The 22,500-nt window shown below is 40.1% G+C and overlaps 6 protein-coding genes across 10 annotated transcripts in view; 4 read left to right on the top strand and 2 right to left on the bottom strand.

The window, feature by feature from the left end:
- Positions 1–61: 61 nt before the first annotated feature.
- LOC135106501 (ragulator complex protein LAMTOR4-like) lies at positions 62–6,511 on the bottom strand. 4 transcript variants are annotated; one of them, XM_064015566.1, is made up of 6 exons: positions 6,364–6,382; positions 5,937–5,976; positions 5,540–5,618; positions 5,097–5,217; positions 4,180–4,288; positions 62–555 (listed from the first exon to the last, which is right to left on the bottom strand). In XM_064015566.1, exons 2-5 carry the CDS (start codon positions 5,966–5,968, stop codon positions 4,191–4,193), a joined length of 330 nt encoding a protein of 109 aa, XP_063871636.1. In that variant the 5' UTR covers positions 5,969–5,976; positions 6,364–6,382; the 3' UTR covers positions 62–555; positions 4,180–4,190. The 4 variants fall into 4 exon arrangements, with proteins under 4 accessions (XP_063871636.1, XP_063871639.1, XP_063871638.1 ...); XM_064015569.1 differs by lacking the exon at positions 5,937–5,976 and having other exon boundaries at positions 6,364–6,511; XM_064015568.1 differs by lacking the exons at positions 62–555; positions 5,937–5,976 and having other exon boundaries at positions 3,686–4,288; positions 6,364–6,510.
- On the top strand, positions 464–4,058 carry LOC135106500 (ribonucleoside-diphosphate reductase subunit M2-like). Its single transcript, XM_064015564.1, has 4 exons — positions 464–602; positions 710–781; positions 1,075–1,221; positions 2,582–4,058. Exons 1-4 carry the CDS (start codon positions 540–542, stop codon positions 3,416–3,418), a joined length of 1,119 nt encoding a protein of 372 aa, XP_063871634.1. The 5' UTR covers positions 464–539; the 3' UTR covers positions 3,419–4,058.
- Positions 6,512–6,742: 231 nt separating the features above from the next.
- LOC135106499 (transducin beta-like protein 3) lies at positions 6,743–14,449 on the top strand. The gene is made up of 15 exons (XM_064015563.1): positions 6,743–6,842; positions 7,214–7,265; positions 7,395–7,587; positions 7,965–8,139; positions 8,639–8,815; positions 9,052–9,224; positions 9,348–9,547; positions 9,754–9,950; positions 10,273–10,385; positions 10,567–10,775; positions 10,898–11,056; positions 11,161–11,435; positions 12,574–12,817; positions 13,144–13,331; positions 13,623–14,449. Exons 1-15 carry the CDS (start codon positions 6,814–6,816, stop codon positions 14,383–14,385), a joined length of 3,147 nt encoding a protein of 1,048 aa, XP_063871633.1. The 5' UTR covers positions 6,743–6,813; the 3' UTR covers positions 14,386–14,449.
- A 798-nt stretch (positions 14,450–15,247) lies between these two features.
- Positions 15,248–22,500, top strand: part of LOC135106496 (uncharacterized) — a 285,942-nt gene continuing 278,689 nt past the window's right edge. For both annotated transcript variants that reach the window (XM_064015546.1, XM_064015545.1), the window contains exon 1: positions 15,248–15,447. The gene's annotated coding sequence lies outside the window, so the exon portion shown is untranslated. The remainder of the gene's footprint in view (positions 15,448–22,500) is intronic.
- Positions 15,745–18,336, top strand: LOC135106493 (uncharacterized). The gene is made up of 2 exons (XM_064015541.1): positions 15,745–16,470; positions 17,420–18,336. The coding sequence occupies exons 1-2, from the start codon at positions 15,937–15,939 to the stop codon at positions 18,185–18,187; spliced, it is 1,302 nt and encodes a 433-aa protein (XP_063871611.1). The 5' UTR covers positions 15,745–15,936; the 3' UTR covers positions 18,188–18,336.
- On the bottom strand, positions 16,754–19,097 carry LOC135106494 (uncharacterized). Its single transcript, XM_064015542.1, has 2 exons — positions 18,407–19,097; positions 16,754–17,221 (listed from the first exon to the last, which is right to left on the bottom strand). The coding sequence occupies exons 1-2, from the start codon at positions 19,010–19,012 to the stop codon at positions 16,826–16,828; spliced, it is 1,002 nt and encodes a 333-aa protein (XP_063871612.1). The 5' UTR covers positions 19,013–19,097; the 3' UTR covers positions 16,754–16,825.

The raw sequence follows: 22,500 nt of genomic DNA, 5'->3' as shown, positions 1-22,500 counted from the left end.
AAATTTAAACACCAAGTATATAAACATATAAGATGCATATGTGTTACAGTTAAATAATCTCGGAAATACATATTTTTATTTATAAGTCATGTCATTTTTGGTATTTAGTTCTATGGTTCTACATTGAATTGCCTATCAACTTTTCAATTTAGTACAGAGAGGCAACCTGCATTTTTTTTTTTTTTTTTTTGTTATGTAGCTCTCCCTCTCATTTCAATAGGTTAATTTTCAAGACAAGCTTATAAATTAGCATTAAAACAAATTTTATGCACTAAAAATTATTTTTTTATATAAAATTTTGTCCTGAATTTCCTCTTTATACATTATGAAGCACACAAGGTTACATATAAATTAGCGGTCAGCGGAGGAATACATGACAGCGTTGGGTTCCAGCCTCCTGATTGGTCGATGCTCAGGAGGTTCGCGCCAAAATTAAGTAAATACAAGCCTTGCAGTGGCTGAAGCTTCACCATTCTCTATTTGAATTCCTTCTGGATCGGGCGTGCAGGGGTGTCCTCCTCACCTAACATTATCACAAGATGGCCAACGTGCTCTCTGAAAGGATCAACAACATCCTCATTGAAGATAAAGAGAATAACCAGGTCAGGAAGCAATGGTTGTGAAGATTATCTGGATAGGGAAGGATGATGGGTTTTCTGACTTAAGTTTTTTTTTGTTTTTGGACTAATGTGTTTTTCTTGCTTCACAGGTTATAAAGACGAAGAAGAAGAACAACGAGAATGAATCTTCACCAAAGAAGGACTTTTCCCCCAAGAAGAAGGTGAGTTAGCAGCGATATCTTGACGTAGGAACCGGTCAGACATTGCTTTCTCTTACACATGTCTCGTATTCTTATTCCATCCAGGTTTCATTTTTCTCTTGTATATTGTATTCTTATTCCATCAAAGTTGCAGTGTTTCTAAGTGGATTAAGTAATGTATTCTTATTCTAAGTGGAGCTGTGGTCTCCCAATATTCTCTCACAAGGGCATTTCCCACTTAGAGGTTTATTGTTCTCTTATATAACAAGTCTAGTTTCCTTATTCCATCATTTTCACAAGTTTGAACACTACAGGTTGTCGATCTCAATAAGTCTGAGCCGCTGCTGAAGGAGAACCCCCGGCGCTTTGTTATCTTCCCCATCCAGTACCATGATATCTTCAACATGTACAAGAAGGCTCTGGCATCTTTCTGGATCACGGAGGAGGTGGACCTGACTAAGGTAATACTATATAACTGTGTGATTAGTTTCTTGTTTATAAATTTGTTTACTGGGAATTTTTGCATAGCATGTGTGAGATTAAGAATGTTAGGATGTTTAGAATCTGCCTTGGGTGGTTTGAAGTAGTTAAAAGGAAGTATTATGTGTATATTAACCTTTTGACTGCCACTTGGTATGCTTTTCCTTAATTAGCAAGCACTGAGACATCTATACTTGTTCTCTAGCCACATCCAGTCTTTCTTGTAAATGTTTATAAAGACTTCACATATTGCTTCTAGTGCTGCCAATTGTTTCATGTTGCAGTGAAAGGGTTAAGAGTTCATGACTGATGGGTATTAGAATAGAAAAGGTTGACTTACCGGGTTGGCTAACCTTTCTTGATATATGTACAGGCAGGTAGAGGGTATTTCTATGAATATAAGAGCAGCATGGATCTGCAGATATGTCAGTCAGCAAGATTTCAATACTAGGGCAAGCTGTCCTAATAGTAGTGACTGAGTTGTGTACCTTATGCAAAATATTGAGATAGGAACTATGTAATTAATAGTTAAGAGACCAAGGGATAATACTGTATAATGAGGTAGTACAGGTTAGTATAATACTGTATCAAATATTATAATTTAGTATAATATAAGATGATATCTGTAGTGGAATGAGGGTGAGGGTCTAATCTACAAGCTGGTTATAAACATCAAAGCTGAATATTTTTGTTACACTCCTGTTTCAGCCTGAGTTAACTTTTGACTCTTCCAACTGTGTACAATCTGGACTCCATGGGTGTTAGCAGTGATTATTGAGGCATACATATTGGCATAGTATTTTGACTTGATTCTCATATTCTCTAGTTCCTCATGTTATACACCCTCTATGTAATATTATATACTTTAATTCATCTCTCTCTCTCTCTCTCTCTCTCTCTCTCTCTCTCTCTCTCTCTCTCTCTCTCTCTCTCTCTCTCTCTCTCTCTCTCTCTCTCTCTCTCTCTCTCTCTCTCTCTCTCTCTCTCTCTCTCTCTCTCTCTCTCTCTCTCCAACCAGACTGAAGGTGATGGGTGTGGCCCTCTTGGAGTCCCTACATCTGACTATTTTCATGTTATATGATGATTAGGTTCTTTTGTGACTAGCCCAGTGAAAACTTGGTAGATTGACAAGACTCGAGTCAAATCTTTTGGAGCTAAAATATTGCATTTACAAAAGATAACATCAGTACTGTATGCTTTGTACACCTTTCACTTAGGCAGAGTATTATGTCCTCAATGTGTTGTGATTACCATTACAATTCATGATATGAATACTACCTCCATTTAAGTTTTAATGTGTATGTTATTTATTTATGTTTTTTTTCTTTTTCTGTCTTGCAGGACTTCAGTGACTGGGAGAAATTGAAGGATGAAGAAAGGCACTTCATTTCCCACGTCCTGGCATTCTTTGCTGCCTCTGATGGGATTGTGAATGAAAACTTGGTGGAGCGGTTCTGCCAGGAAGTGCAGGTACCAGAGGCAAGGTGTTTCTATGGTTTCCAGATTGCCATGGAAAACATCCACAGTGAAATGTACAGTTTACTTATTAAGACTTATATTAGAGATCCCGATGAGCAGAACATGCTGTTCAATGCCATTGAGACCATGCCCTGTGTAAAGAAGAAGGCTGACTGGGCACTGAAATGGATTTCCCATGAAACTGCTTCATATGCGGAGAGAATCATTGCTTTTGCATCAGTTGAGGGTATTTTCTTCAGTGGCTCCTTTGCAGCCATTTTCTGGCTCAAGAAGCGAGGCTTGATGCCTGGGCTCACCTTTAGCAATGAACTCATATCGAGGGATGAGGGTTTGCACACAGACTTTGCATGCTTGATGTTCAAGCATCTGGTGAATAAGCCAGGTCAAGAGAGAATATACAAGATTGTCACTGATGCTGTGCAAATTGAGCAGGAGTTCTTAACTGATGCTCTTCCTGTCAACCTGATTGGGATGAATTGTGTGCTGATGAGGCAGTACATTGAATTTGTTGCTGACAGGTTGCTTGTGGAGTTGGGATGTGACAAGTTGTACAAGGTAGAAAATCCATTTGATTTCATGGAAAACATTTCATTGGAAGGCAAGACAAACTTCTTTGAGAAGAAGGTAGGAGAGTACCAGAAGTGTGGTGCCATGGCCACAGAGGAGCAGCGCCAGTTCACACTGGATGCTGATTTTTAACAAAGGTTATCTGGTAAATCCATATGTAGCAGCTTTTATTTCCCTTTAAGGGGTGTGGCAGAATCCAGATGGAATCCTCAGTGTCCCCTCACTGTACTTTAAGTTGCCTTTTACATCAAGCAGGTGGTACAGTGGCAGTATTATTCCAATCTATCATTTATTTGTGATTTTCTCGTTATTTGATGAAACTTGTGCAAGTTATGCCAAAAAAATACCCATAGCAGAATTTTTAAAGTTATATTTGAGTTTAATGGAGGAAGGTAAATATATGCTTTTGATATTTATTTCTAGCTGAACATTGTATTACAGCAAATCATTTATATTTCACCTTTACATTATCTCATTAAAATCATTTAAGTTAGGAAATATCTAATTAAAATCACTTAAGTTAGGAAAGGAAGACATTTTTTAGTGTGATGGAGTGTGAGAGTGATGTGACAGTTGTATATTTAAGCAGTAATGTAACTTGGCTAACAAGACAAATCTCAGAATGTTCCGTGTTCTTGGGGATTTCTACATGCAATGTAGTTAGCCACATATTACTGGAACATTGTGTTCTATGTTAATTTTAGGAACAATTTGTGGATATTATTTTTTAAAGTGAATTGAGTTTTTATTACAATAAACCAGTAAAAATAAATTTTATCACTAACACACGAAGTAACCTAAACTTATAGTATAATTTACAGAGTTTCAGGTCTTTACTTCTGAAAGACTAAGTTGCTCGTGAAAAGAAAAAGTTGATCCACCTCTGCACTCACTTGTTTGCTGGTCACACTTTGATTGGCTCATGTGGAACAAATCTTCTCTTCACAATGTGAATGTTCTTGTTGGATAGACAAATGACGTAGCTGTGGTCCGTGTAGGTTACTGAAGGGGAAATTTTTTTTTAAGTAATATACCAGTATATCTTGTTACATATATTCAAAATTTAATGCAACAATTGTTAATATAATGCTTTGTATTCATGGAGTTTTTACTTCAAAAATAGAATAGTCTGTGATGAGAAAGGATCTGTTATGCAGAGGTTTTGCACAAGCATTGTGGCCAAGAAGACAAAAGAACAGTGTAATGGTATCTGAGGTGGTAGATGAGAAAATGACAAGATGGTATAAGATGACTGTCTATGAATGGCATTCCTAAACCACACAAGAGGAAAGATATGGGCTCAGGCTGTGTCCACATTACTGGGCAGTGCACAATGGGCAACACTGTTACCATATCCTATTCCAATACAGAAGCTGGGAAGGGTGAGTGGCAGACATGGAGGTGATGTTAGACCAGAAACTGTCTCATTTGGTAGGTGGTGCTAAATAGTAAAGGTTTCTCACACAAGGCAATTTTTTTCTTTACAATATTGATCATGGTGGGACAGCTTTTGCCCTCACAATCCACTTGGTGTTGACTGAGCGAACCACCTCTCAAGCAGCATGGAATATATACTACAGGCAGATGCTGCCTGGTAAGGGCAGAGCCTGACTGGCTCTGTTCATAAGTGAAGGGTTTGCACCTTTACCTTATCTGGTAAAATTACTTCAGAAGCAAGAGAAACCCACTAGACAACCAGTGCCCATTGGGCACTGCCTGATAGTATGGACATGGCTAAACATGGATTAATACAGTTATCCATTTCATAATAAAGGAATGCATTAAATTGATAAGGTGGAATGGAACTTACTTGAGATTTTCTTGAAGGCATCTCCTGAGTCTCCTGGCCACAGCTGACCTTTGTTGATGCGAGTCAGCATGCAGAGCACAGTGTTGGCCATCTGCTCAGCATTCTCAAGTTCTCCACCTGACTATAATAACAAGGCTTCTGCTAACTTGGGCCTCACAGTCATTGTCCAATAGTTCATGTTAAAACAACCTTGTCTTATTTGATATATATATATATATATATTGAAGTTTACTGACTACTTTCTATCTTTGTGAGATTAACATACATGTGGAGGAAGATATAATTGATATCCCTGATTAAAGTCTGTATCAATAATGGCAGAACAAAGGCACAAAGGTCATATTCTCTACCATGGTATTTTCATGCAAGGAAGTCTGGCAAAATGTTCAATTACAATACATTTTAAAATTAGAGAAAGCAAAATTAATGATGCAGTAACTTACTGCAATCACTGCTCCATCTTCACTGAGGATAAGATGACCAACCTCATCTGGGACTCTGCCTATGCCATGCATGGTGACACTGCAACAATGGAAAAGAGACTCTTTTTTGCTTCAAGAGTTTTCCACTTGCCGATTTCTTTCCTAAATACATTTTACCTACTGATACCTAGTCAAAAAAAATTGAAATAGTGATGTTCTGGCTTATAATTATTCAGCTTAGCCAGGCCAACCCACTACTTAATACTTTTGAGCTGTACTAAAAGATTGTGAAGTGGCATACACTAGCCGGTTACCTCATCATAAATATTTCGAAACCTAGTGTTCCTACTCATTACCAAAAACTGAAGCCATATGACCATCCTGATGCAATACCGTGAATTATAAGCTGAACACTTACTCCTTCATGCAGTTAGTGCCACTCTGGTCCATCTCAGGAACTCATGGAAAGAATAAACAAAAGAATGGTTCTGGACAAGCTGAATCAAACAAAAGAACTTTCGTAGGTCCTACCAAGGCCTCTGGATTTAACTGCACTGTCTTTATACAATATGAGGGCAAGTGGCTATACTACGAATGAAGAGACATGCATAATCTTTGGCTATCTTTATTTGATGGGGAGTGTATAAATGTTCCTTGATAATAATGATAATGAAATAAGTTTGCTATAGTGACGGTGGAAGCACTGTGGAGATAAGATTCCCCGCCCACTTCTATAGGATGGCAACTCCTTCGTTACATTAACCAGAGCTTTCAATCTCCATCCCTTTCATATACATCTCCCTAGGATATCAGCAATGAGTAATCTAACAGTAGTCTTTGCTTACGAGATTATATCTGGCCTGGTGATGAACTGAGTGGGAGATCACGTGATGCGCCTCAGTCCTCGGTCAGCTGTTTTGACATCACGAATCACGATGTAAACACATCTAAGCATTTTCGGAACCTTTGTCTTCGGTTTACATTTTAGTTTGATTGATGTGTAGATTCATGATATCAATAGAATAAAATATACGAATTGTTTGCTTGCACTCGTTTGATTAAATATTATTTTTCATAATTCTTTACAAGTTCCCTTCATCCTCCTCCTCTCTTTGCATATAATCAATTAACTCGAAATATACGGATAACCACCCCATATGCTACACCTACTTTACTACTAATATATTAATTACGATGAAATATTACAACATCTAGACACATTTCAGTACTTTTAGGGACACGTTTCTCATGTGGACAATTTGAACATAAACACAGCGTGGACCCAACATGTGAGGATGGGCTCTAAGGCACTCCTCAAGACCAAGTAAGATTTAAGCCTCGTTCACCTTTCCTACTGTATTTCCCATCGTGTTGTGAGCTCTAGGATTTGGTGGCAGTGTTTATGTCATGTAACTTGAGCCGTAATGCAGCACGAGGGAGGGCTGTGGTGAGGGCTGCTATGGTGGTCTTGATAACTTACGTACCTTATATGAGTTTTAAGATGATTTTTTCCATATAAATATATCGTTTTCTTATCTCCAGCTATGTTAATTTATTTTGCCTATGTTGTGGTTGAAATTACATGAGTTTTCAGTTCACATTTAATTCTGGAAAGTTGATATGTTGAATGGGTTTATTTATTTTGTATGAAACAACTGGTATATCTAATTTATTTATTATAATTATTATTTTCAGCTTTACTGTTGAGGCGAAGTATGATGCTTACTTCACCGGCCAGCGTGTCGAGGTGAGCTGTTTACATTTTTGTCTCATTTAATTCTCCAGATTTAATTGTATAATGTTTCGACAATGCATGAATGTAAAGAGGTGATTGAAATTCATCATCTCCACAAGTTAACCTCCCATCACTTCCCAGGTGACCAGTGATGGGTCTGCTGTGGTGTGTGAGTGTGGGGACAGTGTGGGGGTGGTGAGCCTGGCATCAGGGAAAGTCACAGGCCGCATCAGTTGTGAGGAAGACCAGGTGACTTGCCTTGCCCTGTCCCCAGATGACTCCTACCTGGTGGTGGCTCTGAAGTCCACCTCCATCCAGCAACATCAATGGCCGAGTAAGTCAGCTGTTACATTAGAATTACTTATAACTATTGTTTAAGTTTAAGGTGCAATTTATAACACAGACAGATCTAGAGTTAGGTTTTTGAATTTTACAAATAATTTGATATTTGTCCTGATTTTTTAATAAGAATTTTAAGAGTATACAAGACAGTATTGAAAAAATGCATTGAATAGAAAGATAAGTAGAAAAATGTAAATATGGTTGATCATGATTTATGAATTTTCATTTTCAGAACATTTTTTTGAAGGAACTTGGTTAACTCTTAAATTGCTATTCATTTGTATTTAGTTTCCATTTCAATATTTTATGTACATACTAGAAAATGAAGCATCTGATACTTGAGGGCTGAGCTTATCACACTTAACACAGGTCTAGAGTTGGTGCGGAGCTTCAAATCATACCACCGTGGCCCAGTGACAGCCATGGCTTGGGACACCACGTCCACCCTGATGGTGTCAGGCGGCGCAGACTCTGCTGCCCGTGTCTGGGACCTTGTCAACAAATACTGCACACATAGCCTCAAGGGAGCCTCTGGTGTGTTTGGGTAAGTTTTGTGTCATCTGTCCATGCATTTATTGATAAACAATTTTGCCTTTACTGTGTTTTTGCCTGTTCTTTGCAGTCATCCATTTGGTTGCTAGTATTTTTTATTTTCTTTATCTTATGTATAAATATCTAACCAGTCATCTAATTATGTGTTTGTCTCAGTAAATCATGAATAATTTGCTGCTTAATGAGCTCATAAATGTCAGGTACAGGGCAAGTTTAGGTGGCATTATGATAGAGGAAAGAATATGGCTGGAATTCATATTTTAATTTGATGGGTGTCAAGGATAGTGTAGGCTTGGAATAGCCAAGTGTATAGTGTACATGAGATGGCATGGTGGATAGGTAAACTGCAGCATTCTGGTGTAAGAGACTTTTCTTTGCTTTATATATTCATTACACGAGTCAAAGCCTCTACTTTTGCTGTATAGTGTGGAAAATGAGTTGTGGTTGTTGTTATTATATATTATTTCCCTTTATTTTATTTTATCTTCCAGGGCAGTCACATTCCATCCTGAGCTGACAAAGGTTCCACAAGTGTATGGTGCTGTTGCCAATAACATCCATGTGTGGACACTGGAGTCTGGCTCATCGACTATGAGTGCAACCCTGGCAGGCCACCACTCAGCTGTCACTGCCATCCAGGTGACCCATGACACTTCACAGCTGGTCAGGTGGGTCCCGTAGTTGGTAATCTAGTATAAGAAAGGGGAGGATGACAGACTCAGACTCTTAAAGTGTCTTGTATAATTTCAATATATGTATTATTTTCTAGAAAATGCTACCAACTAATTTAAAAATACTTCATCCTTCTGAGACAGATCCTTAAATATGTTCTCTGCTCTTTCATGATTTTTTATATTGCTATTAATGTTGGTGTATTATTGTGATGATATGTGATTGCTTGCAGTTGTGGCCTGGATCGGGTGGTCATCCTGTGGGACCTTACCACCTTTAATAGCCTGAAAGTTGTACCAGTGCTGGAGTCTCTGTCTGGGATTGTGCTGCAGCCCCAAGGCTCACTTTTCCCTGGGGCACAGGAAGGCAGTGACCATGTTTATGCCTTGGTAGTCGGAGACAAAGGTTAGTGAAAGAAATTAATTGATATTGCATTATGTCTCATACATCAGAAGGAAAATTGGAAAAGAAAGTGAATGTTGCAGATGTGTAAATCTTTTTCCTTATTGTGTTTGTGTATGGCCACAGGTGCCCCTTCAGTGTGGGAGGTGGACAGTGGGAGGGAGGTGTGGCGAGCACCTCAACCTCTACTGAGCCTGCCTGACAAGGACGGGGTCACACTGGTTAATCAGATGGTATATTGTAAAGCTCTGGAGTCTGTGGTCATGACTACCTATGACCATTCCATACTATTTGCTAAAATCTCCTCCATGAAGATCTGGAAACAGGTACTGTCTGTTTGTTGGGATTGTTTGGTGGTGGGAGACATGTGTGCATTCATATAAAAGTGCATTTGTTGTGAAGTACATGACACCATACCACAAAAGTGGATCTAATGTTATTTTTTTCTGAAAGAATGGAGTATTCAGGGAAGCGAGCTGAGATTGCATGATGGTCTACAGAGATAGAGATGTAAAAGAAATTTTACTTTCAGCTTGCAGGGTACAATGATCAGATCTTGGATGCTGTGTTTGTGGGAGCGGGGGAGAGTCATCTTGTTGTGGCCACCAACAGCATACAGCTGCGCATATACCACTGTGAGAGTTTCAGCTGCTGCCTCATACAAGGCCATGAGGCGCTGGTACTGGCTCTTGCCCGTCACCCAACATTGCCCTCCATATTTGCTTCCAGGTTTGTCTCCATGGCCACTTGGTTTTAAAAATTTCTTCTTGAGATATCCATTTGCCTTGGAAACTCTCAAAAAGTATAGTGGAAAGAGAGAAAATACTTAGGGATTTTTGCCTACCAGGTATACCATTTCTGTTTTGTCATCAATATCTCCATTGTACTCAATGAAATACATTGTAAGTACCTTAGACTCTTAACTGAAATACTTTGTAAGTGCCTTGGACTGTTAATTACAGAACAAAAAGTAGTTAAAAAATAATTTAATCTTAGTTACTTTCTTTATGACTTGCATATTTTTTATACCTTACTAAATTTTTTGTTGCAGTTCCCATGACAACAGTGTACGTGTGTGGCGTCTGAGGGAGGATGGTGGGGCTGATTGCCTTGCCATTGCCAAGGGACACACACTCAGCGTGGGCAGCGTGGCAATCTCACAAGGTTTGTCTAATGCAGGAACCTCAGATCATTGTTTTAATAAATGTAGAGTTGGAAATGTATGTAAAGTATGCTGTTGCTCAAGAGCCAGTTGAAAAATTATTGCATGAGATTCAATTTAGCTTCTATTTTTCAGATGTAATTACTGGAATTACTTTATAGACTGCATTGATATCATCCTCAGGCTTTATGGTGACCGGCAGTAAGGACATGTGCATAAAGAAATGGATCCTGGGCAATGAGATCCTGGAGAGCAGTAAAGAAAGTGTGGCCTCTGTTGTGCCGCTGACCTCCAGCTACACGGAGAAGGCACATGAGAAGGACATCAACAGCATGTGTGTGTCAGTCAATGGGAAGCTGATTGCAACAGGCTCACAGGACAAAACTGCCAAGGTAAGAGAGAAGAGATCTCTAATGCATAATGCTGTATGTGTGGTAGTCCTAAGCAGTGACCATCCTGACACTGGAGTATTGGTATTGCCATTCGTCCTCTCATATTCTCCTGGATGCTTTAGGTGTGGGATAGCAGCAGCCTGGCCTTGCTGGGGGTGTTGCGCGGCCACCGGCGAGGGTTGTGGTGTGTCCAGTTCTCCCCGGTGGATGAGGTCCTGGCCACTGCCTCAGCTGATGCCACCATCAAGATATGGACAGTGACTGATTTTTCAAATGCTATTGTAAGTAGTGATTGAAGGAAGTATAAGTCTATGAATTAAAAATGAGTAATGCTGTATAAATAGTAATGTAAGATGCCTTTAGTAACTTGTTATTTTCCCAACAGACTCTAGAGGGACACAGTGTAAGTGTGCTGCGGCTGTGCTGGGTGTCAGAGGGTCAGCAGCTTCTCTCCACTGCCTCTGATGGCCTCCTCAAGCTGTGGACAATCAAGACACGCCAGTGTGTGCAAACATTTGACCAGCACCAGGACAAGGCGTGGGCCATGGCTGTGAGTGAGGACGAGAAGCGGGTGGTGACAGGAGGGGAGGATGCGGCACTGGTGATGTGGAGGGACGTGACTCAGGAGGAGAAGGACAAGGCAGCAGAGGAGGCAGCCAGGTACAGTATAGGGAATATTGTGTTATTTTTTCCAGTGAATTGTTTGTTACCTGGAACTAAGGGCAAGAATTTATTATTATAAGATTGATATTTGTGTTATCATTAAAGATGTAGTGCATTCTTATATGATGAAAGAATGGTGACAGTTAATGCTATACCCTGTTTGCATTAAGTCTATAAGGATTATAAGAAAGTATTCCATTATAGGAAAGAAGATTTTTTTTTTTTATGTAAGAGAGCCTCTGGCAAAGGGCAATAAAGAATGGACAAAAAAATAAAAAAGGCCCACAGGTGCCAGTTGCCAAAGTGAGGTCAAAAGGGATTATAAAAAATTGGAGGATAAGAGTCTTGAAACCTCCCTCTTGAAAGTGTTCAGGTCATAGGAAGGTAGGAATACAGAAACAGGCAGGGAGTTCCACAGTTTACCAGAGAAAGGAATGAATGAATGAGGATACCAGTTAAGTCTTGCATTAGAGAGGTGGACAGAATAGATATAAGAGAAAGTAGAAAGTCAAGTGAGGCAAGGTTGTGGGAGGAGGGGATGCATGCAGTTAGCAAGACTGGAAAAGCAGTTGGCATGAAAATAGCAATACAAGATAGCAAGAGATACAACATTGAGGCATTGAGAGAGAGAGGCTGAAGACAGTCAATTAGGGAGGAGGAGTTGTTAAGACAAAACGCTTTCCATTCCATCTTGTAAAAAGAGCAGTATGGGTGGAACCCCCTGCCCCCATCTTACACATGAAGTGTACTCCATACATGAACAGATAAGGCCTCTGTATAGAGTTAGCAGCTGGAGGGGTGAGAAAAGCAGACAGAGATGACTCAGGATGCCTAACTTCATAGAAGCTGTTTTAGCAAGAGATGAAATGTGAACTTTCTAGTTTAGGTTATTAGCAAAGGATAGATCGAGGATGTTCAGTTTAGAAGAGGAGAGTAATTGGGTGTCATTAAAAAGGGGATAGTTATCTGGAAGGTTGTGTTGAGTTGAAAGGTAGAAGAATTGAGTGGTTCGATTCTCAGTTTATTTTCAATATGCACTGCCACTCAGTAATTGGACATGGCCTCTTACAAACTATTTTCTTGTAGTACTCATACTCCTTGTACCTTTTGGAAGCTGATTTTTCATTTCTTCCAGATTTGCTGCCGAGGAGCAAACTCTCCTTAACCTCATTCAGAACAAGGAATGGACAAAGGCACTTGCCATTGCTGTGCGTCTTGGCCAGCCTGGCCGAGCCCTCAAGATCATGAAGACACTGCTTGATGAGATGCCTGGGGAGCTTCCAGCTGTCATGGCCAAGCTGCGGCTGGACCAGGTGGCCGCCCTGCTGGAGTTTGCTACATCCTGGAACACCAAGACCAAGGACTCCAGAGAGGCTCAGGTGAGGGCAGCTGGTGTGTGATTTACTCTCAGGAAGAGAGGTTACAATATCAAGCTGCATCTTTTAAGCAATTTTTTCCCTCTCTACTTTGATGCCCATGAGGGGCTGGCTGTGACAGAGCAGTGTTTGCATACTGCTGCCTGGGTAAATCATCTGTATACATGTGACAGTTCCAGATCTAAAGAGGAAACCTGAGGATTATAATTATCTTACATCCTGCTGCATTTTGGACATTCTCCTTAAATGTTACTTCTTGAATCTGAATTTTGCACATTTCATTATGGAAAATGAAACTATGATGATGGTGATGTTACAATTCTCCTCAGAGCATCATCAATGTGGTGCTGAGGATGTACCTGCCTGAGGAGCTGGAGGGCCTGGATGGCTGGCAGAAGACACTGGAGGGTCTGTTGCCATACACTGAGCGTCACCAGCGTAGGGTGGCAGCGCTGCACCAGTCGGCAGGCATCCTGAGCTACATGTCATCCTGCCTCACTCTGGGAGCTGACCCAAGGTGAAGCTTCCTATGATCAACACATAAAAAAGTTACTGTTAAAGATTTCACCATCAACAGAGTTCCCAGTTTAGAGCCATTCACTTTTGACCAAGCTATTGTTTTAAAAGCCATTTGCAGTTTCAGTTCTATTCCTTCATTATTTTCTTTGCCAGAGTATTTCATTGTAACCCTTGGTGGTTGATTTCAGCTTGATGTAAAAGATAGATAAGTTGTGCTGGATTTCAAAGGGGTATGGTGCACCCAAGGTCTTTCCATTCTTGTCATCTCATTTCCTCTGTTATCTTCCAGCATTGTCCAGCTTCCTCCCGTGATGGATGAGGCAGAGCTCCTGACGATGATTCCTGTTCAGAAGCCCACAACAGAGAACATGGAGAGTGATAATAATGATGATGATGATGATAATGATGAAAATGATGATGATGATGATGATGAAGAGGAGGAGGAGGAGGAAGGTGATGAGGAAGTCAAAATTACACTTCAGAATTCCATAATGAAGGTTGATGAAGGGAGTGAGAGTGACAGTGATGAAGAAGAGGAGGCTGTTGAAGAGATGGAGATGCATCCTGCAATAAAAGACGAAGGTGAAAGAAACGGTGCAGTTGGCAGTGATGAGGATGAGGGTATTGAGGAAGGCAGTGATGGAAATGGTGGCAGTGAGGAGGACAGTGACCAAGAAAGGACTAGTGAAGCTCCTCTTGCCTCCAGAGATGATTTGGAGGCTAATTATGTACTTGAGAAAATACAGGCAAGCTCAGGAAGTGAAGATGAAGAAGTTGTGTCAGGTGAGGAGCAGGAGGAAGACCAGGAGGTGGGAAGGAAGAGGAAGGGATTCTCTGTGGACCAACTGCAACTTGAAAGAAAAAGGAAGAACAAAAAGATGAAAGGCTCCAGGGAAAATGCAAAGGAAGGAGTTCATATGAAGAACAGAAGTAAAATACAAAAGGACAGTTTCAGCCAAAGAGGGCAGCAAAGAAGTAAGGGAGGGAAGAAGGGAAAGGGGGCATCTGCAGCACAGGCTGGGAGAGGCAAGAAAAGGAAAAGAATAATGTAACATGAATTAAAAGGAAACTTGTTTTTATTGAAATTGCAGTTATAAACTATTTTTGTGATTGTGATTATGTTGTATCATTGCATCCCACACCCCATCTTGGTTGCCTTCACTGTGATGGCTTTTGGAATAGTTAATCTCATGCAGTGACAGTCTGTGAGAAAGTGCCACTCAAAGCACTGTTGGCTTGAGGCGATTACAGATTCCTGTGTTTGGCTGTTCACAATTGAGAGAAGGCATCAGAGAGAGAGAGAGAGAGAGAGAGGCTGTTAATAATGGGAATTTTTACAAAACTTTATAATTGATATTTTAAATATCTCAAGGATGTTCCATTAGGCAAGGTACATAGAAGTTAAATCCAGAGATATCTCATTACATTGCAGTGTAAAACTTGTAATGTGTTGTGTATTGTAATATTTCAAAATACATCTTTTATAGTATATGAGTTTGAAAGTCATAGGTCACTTTACTAATGAGATCCGACATTCTGACGCATGTATTTACTGAGATAGGCCAGGGTTCAGCATGCATCACAATACTGCCAGTCTATGTAAGGTAGAAACAACTATTTTGTCTGTATATGCTATATAGCAAACAACAATACCACTACAAACAACATACTACATATCGTTTAGTAAACACGCATGTCTTCTTTTTTGTAGGTAGCATACGAGTATTTAGTAAACCCAAGAAAAAAAAAAAAGCAAATATATTTACCTTAAAATAATACTACAGCTATTCTCTCCTCAAAAATCTAATATAACTTTAAAGACAATCATATTTACAGCTATGATCTATGGTAAAATGTTAGATCTTGATTTGAGTGAGCACCCTGACGTCATAAGCCACGAGTGTTTTGTTGACAAGGTAAGGGGGTTGTGTGCGCTGTGCTTGCTTACAAAAATCACTCTGGAGGTTGAATTATTTGGTGTGGCGGCTTGATATGAAGTCTGCTGAACCTACACATGATCTCAAACTACCAGTGCCTAATTCAGCCTCGCACGTCACTCTATTAAGCTGAAATAAGATGTGACACTGCCGGCTTCTGACAGCATAACATAACTGGTAGGTATTTTATTTATTTATTTTTTTTTTACTGTCAAAAAAGGAGACTCATTTGTGACCTGGGATAATACTGTAATAACATTAGCGTTTCCGTCCGAGGCCTAGGTTATGTTACGTTTAGATTAATTAAGCTCATTCATTCATTTTATGGTATTATAGTTTAAGCCATTACACACTACGTGGTTATAACCTACCTCATTTTGTTCTTCTCACTATTCACATAATTTCTAATGATTACACTACTTGTCGGAAATTAATAATAACGCCACAATAGGCCTGGGAATGCACAGCGCTCTCAACTTTTTCTAAAGGTGCGTCCACACGATCGAACAATGCTCGACGGACAAAATCGTTACCATATCAGAGGAGAAGCAGGATGACGTCATAAGCGGTGAAACGATGGAAGTGGATCTGGCAACAATCAGTGGTACCAGATGAGGCTGTTTACCACTGTTTCAACTCTGCTCACAGGGCAAAGACCGGTGGACAATGTTCGAAGGTGATGTCCGTTGGCAACTCAGGCATTTAAGTCAGTGTGTGGCCTTGGACGAGTGGTGCAGTACATCACTACCATGGTCCACAAGAAAAAAAAGAAGGCTAAAAAAAATTGCACTATGCAGCATGATCATTGCTGTACTCTGTGAGGAGGAGGAGGAGATGACAAGAAGGGAATGGTGCAAGGACTGGTTGCACAAACGAAATGAAAGGGGAAGCCATGCAACCATTTTGCAAGAATTGAGAACTGGCTATGAATCGGACTTTACGAACTATATGCGGATGGACCCAAATACCTTCTACGATTTATTGGAAAAGTTAAAACCTTTTATAACAAAGCAGGACACCTGTATGAGGGAGAGCATTTCACCTGCAGCACGTCTGGAAGCAACGTTGAGGTACCTTTCCACCGGGTGCTCCTACAGTTCACTTCAATACAGCACAAGGATTTCAAAACAGAGTCTGTCTGCAATCATTCCTGATATGTGCCAAACCATCTATGATGTGCTTAAGGATCCATACTTAAAGGTAAGTAATGCTTGTTTGTGACGGTGCATATATTATGAATATGACTTGCGTAATGTGAAGAACATCTCTACAGTTAAGCATAGACGCGAGATTAATTACATACATTATATACATCTTGTTAGGTGTATGTAAAAAGACCCAAGTGCTTGGTGTTTGGCCACTCGTACATTACCCACGTTGAAGCGCAACCCGTCATATAAAAGTGCATCTCTACACATATGTCACATATGTAAAGTTGTTCATGAATATTGTTTCTAAACCAGGGACAAAGACATACTACCACTTAACTGTCACAGATTTATTGTTAACATATTAATGCCACTTCAATACAGACAATAATGGTCGTACTACATAATTAGCCAACAACCTTGGATGAAAAGGTGAGCTTCCCTAATTTCCCCAGATAAAGTACCTCAGAAATTAGTTTCTGTGCATGGATCCTATTTTCTACATTCATCTTTCGCAAATCATTGGTAACAACATCACCAAAAGCACTTTCTTCATCGCTATCCTTCTCCGATCGAGATAATTCTTTCAGTTGATGAAGCGCTTCTTCAAGCACCTCATGCCTCTCGTCAGTGAGTAAAGACCTTTTTCTCCCTCGGGTAGTTTGAGTCTGAATGCGTGAAGACTCAGGCGTTGCAGGTGGTACATTATCATGCGATGTACTTGGGACAGGTGTGACAGGCGTTGGTGTTGTATGGGTTACAGAACCATCTTCATTTTGTTGAAGTATAGGATCATTGAAAATCTGGAAATAGATACAAGCCATTAGTGTATGTCAACGTGTATTATCGTTTTAATTTCCTGTGAAAGAGAGAGAGAGAGAGAGAGAGAGAGAGAGAGAGAGAGAGAGAGAGAGAGAGAGAGAGAGAGAGAGGAGGATAATGTATTATATATATCGAGAACGCATACAAAAGACCTTTAATAACATTTTTCTCATTAACAGACACCCCAAACAGCGGAGGAGTGGAAGCGTGTAGCACAGGGATTTTCCAAGAAATGGAACTTTCCTAATTGCATCGGAGCAGTTGACGGGAAGCACATCCTGATAAGGCCACCACCTGATAGCGGCTCCTTCTACTACAACTACAAAGGAAGCCACAGCATAGTGTTAATGGCTGTCTCCAATGCAGACTCAAACTTCATATATGTTGACGTGGGCACTAATGGAAGAGTGTCGGATGGTGGAGTGTGGGGTAACTGTTCTCTCAACCAGCGTATTGAAGCAGGATCTGCCGGTATGCCAGATGATGAGGTACTCCCAAACAGCTCAAAAATATTACCATATGTGATCGTTGCTGATGATGCATTTCCTCTGAAGCGTCATATCATGAAGCCTTTCTCTCATCAAAATCAAAACCTTGAGCAACGTGTGTTTTCCTACCGACTGTCAAGAGCTCGACGCACCGTAGAAAACGCATTCGGAATACTTGCTAAAAGATTTGAAGTGTTTCATAAAGCCATTAACCTTGAACCAAAAAAAGTAGAGAAAATAGTTCTTGCTTGCACTGCACTACATAATTACCTTCGCAAAGCACCTATCACCCCAACTTTGTGTTCTGATGCAAATATAGAAAACGCTGATGAAATCCTTGGCATGCTACCGCTCGAGTATGAAGAACACACCACCATCAACGGCACAATTGTACGCAATCTGTATATGAAATATTTCAATGAGGAAGGTACTGTGATCTGGCAAAACAGACATACATGAGGCTAAGTTACAATAACTCGGGAGTAAAATTATAATAGTAATGTATCATAAAAATCACCAATGTTGCATATTGAACATATTTTACATTGCTTTGTTGACAAAATGTATTATAAAGGTAGATTGTGGCAATAAAGAATGTATGGCCATTGTTTGGTTTTTCATTTTTTTTTTCATTCAAAGACAGGTAAACAGACAGATATACGACAATTACGTACTCACCTCATGATCAGACACTTCTTCAGGCACAAGAGACACTTGGCTATCCATACTTGACACGGATTCTCTCTTGCTGTCGCCATCGTTGAGGAAGCAGAGGTCATCAAAACACCATAATATGGGGGTGTAAATGTCGTCAGCACCAGCCCCCGACTTCTTTGATTTCTCCTGTTTTCGTAGTTCTCTCCTATATTGACTACGGATGGATTCTATTTTTTTCTTCACTTCAGAAGCAGTAACAGATAATCCATTTCTATTCAGTCCTGCCGTTATTTCATTAATGGCCGCGACACGTTTGTTCCTATCCTTGTACACAGTAGACTTTACATTCCATAGGCATGGATTCTGCCGGTATAGTTCTATTAGTAGCAGGGTCTCTTTTCTGTCCCAGTGGCAACTCTTCTCATTGACTGAGGTACTGCTGGCCATGGTCACAGGACGATGAGAACTAATGAACTGACGGACTTTGAAAATCCTGTAACCAAGTGACTTTGCTCGTCGAGTGTCTGGCAGTATCGTATAATTCCACACCAGACAGTGTCTGACGTTTCGATGCTGCGAACACGGACAATGTCCGGTACACCACTTGGTGCTCGCTTCTGACGTCATCAACGAGCCTTTCCGCTTTCCACTGGTAGTTGGTAACAATTTTGTCCGTCGAGCATTGTTCGATCGTGTGGACGCACCTTAAGTCCACAGGTAAACATAAATGGTGTATTGTTGCCTGAACTTCAGTTGTTTAATGCTTTGAATTGTGGGTAGCTGCTGGATAGGATCACTGTGTCTATAATTCCTCGGGCCAATCACGTACTACCACCACTTAACACCACGAGTTGCGCCAATAGGAAGTCTCTATAAGTACCCATAAGCTGTGCGGGCAGGTGTGTGCACACAGCTTCCGGTCACTTCCGCCATGGCTACTGTTGACGTTACTTGTGCTGGTTGCAAATTTGATTATTGGCTCTTCATCGCTACGTTTCACCGCAAAGACGACTTGTGCTACCAGTTCTTGAGGGAACACGGCGTTTTACCCACTGCAGTCGAGTGTCCCGAGTGCCACACGCCGTGTAAGCTGCGCAGTGACAGGCGTGTGTGGTATTGCGGCCGGTACCGCAAGCTGCCGAAAAAGAAGCGCAGTAAGCAGTGCAACTTCAGCGTTTCTGACTTTAAAGGAACTTTCCTGGAAAGTATATATATATATATATATATATATATATATATATATATATATATATATATATATATATATATATATATATATATATATATATATATATATATATATATATATATATATATATATATATATATATATATATATATATATATAAAACCCAGAAATAAAGTCAGTCTCAAAATTCTGTCTAGGATAATTTCTGTAAAATCCGCGACCTGTATTTTGAAATGTCTCCAAATCTTATGCAGACACCTTGTAACACTGTAGTGAAAATTGGGAGTGTAAATCAGAAAAGAAACGAGGTGAATGCAAGTGTCACAATATTTGAAAAGAAACGAGCTGAATAGGACAGTTCATATATATGGTCAGAGTTGGTATTGCAAAATAGACGGAGTTGGTTCACCAGGTGGGACAAGACGGTAATAGTGAATGGTAAATTTATGAGTTAGCAATGGGCCGAGTTGGACGCACACCCTAAGGATAAGGATCTGCATTGTCAACGGAGGAAAGATCGTGGGAACCTGGCTAATAATTTGTGCCCTTTGGAAATACCCGAGTAAGAGATGGTACAGGTGGCGGGAAGGAAGGACAGGTAAAGGTATTCTAGAGGACAGGTAAATGATTAAACTAGAAGACACGCTAGTTGTAGAAGCTGATAGAAAGCACAAGGTTATGAAGAAAGGAAAACAAAAATAGTGATAAGAAATAGAAAAAAAAAGTAAATAAAGAGAAAAGTGAAAATAAAGGTTAATTCGAGACAGTGCAGGTGGGAAAGAGACGTATAGAATAAGGCGTTTAAATACAATCAGTGAACAGGTAGTGAAGAGGTATGTATTATTATGAAGGAAGAATTAGACAAGGCGATGGTGGTAAGGGTGAGGAGTGGGAGGATGGCAGGACAATAATGTTACCGAGAGAGAGAGAGAGAGAGAGAGAGAGAGAGAGAGAGAGAGAGAGAGAGAGAGAGACGTAGTAAAATCCTCCTCTCATCTTGCCTCTCTCCTCATGTAATATCCTTCCTTTAATGCTTGTTCTGGGTCTTTAAATAATAAACAAATGCACATGTAAAGTTGCCCCAAAGAGAAAACTTGACTTCACATTTTTTAAAACCCTTTTGAATTGCGTTGAGTTGTTTACTTTTCATCTTGTCAACAAATATGGCGTCTGACCTCTCGGCGGCCCCGTCTCTCGTACTAAAGGCTTCTCATTTTTTAATGTTGTCTTTTTTTTTTCTTTGTTGATTTTTTTTTTAATGTCTGCTTCGGAGTTTAGATTGGTGTTTTTATCTTTCATTGACCACAACATTCTGTATAATTTCACAGATTACCTAGACATACCGTGTTGGTGTTAGTGATTTCAGAAGCTTGATGAAAGGTTAAGTTTAAGCGTGTATGAAAGCGTGCGTTTGTTATCACTCACCTATATTAACTCGACCAAAACCCTTTTTAATGTTATATACGCCTTGCTGGAACCCAACTGTGACGCCTCATGACACACGCTTGTATTCACAGTGGCCACGCAAAGGTTATATTTGTTATGAGGCGATTAATCATGTATAGCGCGCATTTCTGGTTACTATATCTGGCGCATGGTTGTGTTTGCAGACGCCGTTGGGAGCTGGGGGAGATCAAAGGAAAGATGATCAGTTTTTTGTGCGTCTGCGAAAGAAAAGAAGGGAAAGAGCGTATGATGGAAGCTCAGATACTCTCGTGTTTACTTCTTCCACCAGTTGAGCGCTTCTGGTTATATCGTCTTAGGGTTATTTATAATCGGATCAGTGAGTCAGAAGGGAAGAGGTACTGCCTTGCTTTTTTGTTTTTGATAGGGAGTATGACTATGTGATTTCGTGTTCTTGTTGACCCTTGCCCCATAACAGCCGGCGAGATAGTTTTATTGGCCAAAATAATACAGGTTTACTTAGCTGTACATTAAATACATACACATACGATGCTCTTCTTGTAAATTTTAAGACATAAGTTACACTCAAGCTGTTCATTGTTGAATTGTGTCTTGTATAATTATTGTATACACTCCTCCTCCTCCTCCTCCTGTTAGCGTAGAATAGTTACCCAAACAGCCTAGTAAGGACATCGAAATCTTTTGCTGTTTGAACTTTCTTTGTATTCCCCTTCCTCCTCCTCCTCCTCCTCCTCCTCCTCCTCCTCCTCCTCAACCCTGTAAAAGTCACTAACATATCAGACTTAAAGTATATAACGAGGGGGAGTTTCTGATAACGTGACGCCATCAAACACACACACACACACACACACACACACACACACACACACACACACACACACACACACACACACACACACACACACACACACACACACACACACAGCCGCAACTTCGACACATCCACACTCGAATCGTAAAGTTTTGATAATACCTCGAGGTGCAGTGAAGTTTAGCAATTGGAGGATTAAAATGTGCACTTGGTTGCATCTTCAGCCTTTTATTTATTTATGTATTTATTTATTTATCTCTATTTTCATAAGAGCATCACCCACTCCTTGGTCACGTGTAGCTTAAAAAAAAATTAAGAGTCTTTTGAAGTTGTCGTTAAAAGCATTGATTTAAATACGAGGGAGAAAAAAAATAATATGAATAAGATAAAGTTAGGTGCCTTCATTATACTGCATTAGTGTATTCAGTTTGTTTTTAGTATATTACGTGTACATAGTAGTTATCTTTGTTGTTGTTGTTGTTGTTGTTGTTGTTGTTGCTGCTTTAGGTTAACATTTGCTATTTATCTGGTGTTAATAAAAGAGCCGAGTTGTAGGAGAGAGAGAGAGAGAGAGAGAGAGAGAGAGAGAGAGAGAGAGAGAGAGAGAGAGAGAGAGAGAGAGAGAGAGAGAGAGAGAGAGAGAGAGAGAGAGGAAAAAAATGAAGTAGAGATGTTACTAGATGGATGAAA

The sequence above is a fragment of the Scylla paramamosain genome, chromosome 13, assembly GCF_035594125.1.
Source record: "Scylla paramamosain isolate STU-SP2022 chromosome 13, ASM3559412v1, whole genome shotgun sequence".
NCBI lineage: Eukaryota > Metazoa > Arthropoda > Malacostraca > Decapoda > Portunidae > Scylla > Scylla paramamosain.
Note: the sequence above shows the minus strand (reverse complement) of the source record. Positions and strands in the feature narration are given on the sequence as shown.

Coding starts and splice junctions, on each gene's coding strand:
- LOC135106493 (XM_064015541.1), top strand. CDS start 15,937: ATGTTCGAAGGTGATGTCCGTTGGCAACTCAGGCATTTAAGTCAGTGT. Junction 16,471..17,419: donor TTAAGGATCCATACTTAAAG/GTAAGTAATGCT, acceptor TCTCATTAACAG/ACACCCCAAACAGCGGAGGA.
- LOC135106501 (XM_064015566.1), bottom strand. CDS start 5,968: ATGGACCAGAGTGGCACTAACTGCATGAAGGA. Junction 5,619..5,936: donor GGCACTAACTGCATGAAGGA/GTAAGTGTTCAG, acceptor CCATTGTTGCAG/TGTCACCATGCATGGCATAG. Junction 4,289..5,096: donor TGCCTTCAAGAAAATCTCAA/GTAAGTTCCATT, acceptor TTTCCCCTTCAG/TAACCTACACGGACCACAGC.
- LOC135106500 (XM_064015564.1), top strand. CDS start 540: ATGGCCAACGTGCTCTCTGAAAGGATCAACAACATCCTCATTGAAGAT. Junction 603..709: donor AAGATAAAGAGAATAACCAG/GTCAGGAAGCAA, acceptor CTTGCTTCACAG/GTTATAAAGACGAAGAAGAA. Junction 1,222..2,581: donor AGGAGGTGGACCTGACTAAG/GTAATACTATAT, acceptor TCTGTCTTGCAG/GACTTCAGTGACTGGGAGAA.
- LOC135106499 (XM_064015563.1), top strand. CDS start 6,814: ATGGGCTCTAAGGCACTCCTCAAGACCAA. Junction 8,140..8,638: donor GGAGCCTCTGGTGTGTTTGG/GTAAGTTTTGTG, acceptor TTTATCTTCCAG/GGCAGTCACATTCCATCCTG. Junction 9,548..9,753: donor CCATGAAGATCTGGAAACAG/GTACTGTCTGTT, acceptor TTTTACTTTCAG/CTTGCAGGGTACAATGATCA.
- LOC135106494 (XM_064015542.1), bottom strand. CDS start 19,012: ATGACGTCAGAAGCGAGCACCAAGTGGTGTACCGGACATTGTCCGTGT. Junction 17,222..18,406: donor AAGAAGTGTCTGATCATGAG/GTGAGTACGTAA, acceptor ATCTATTTCCAG/ATTTTCAATGATCCTATACT.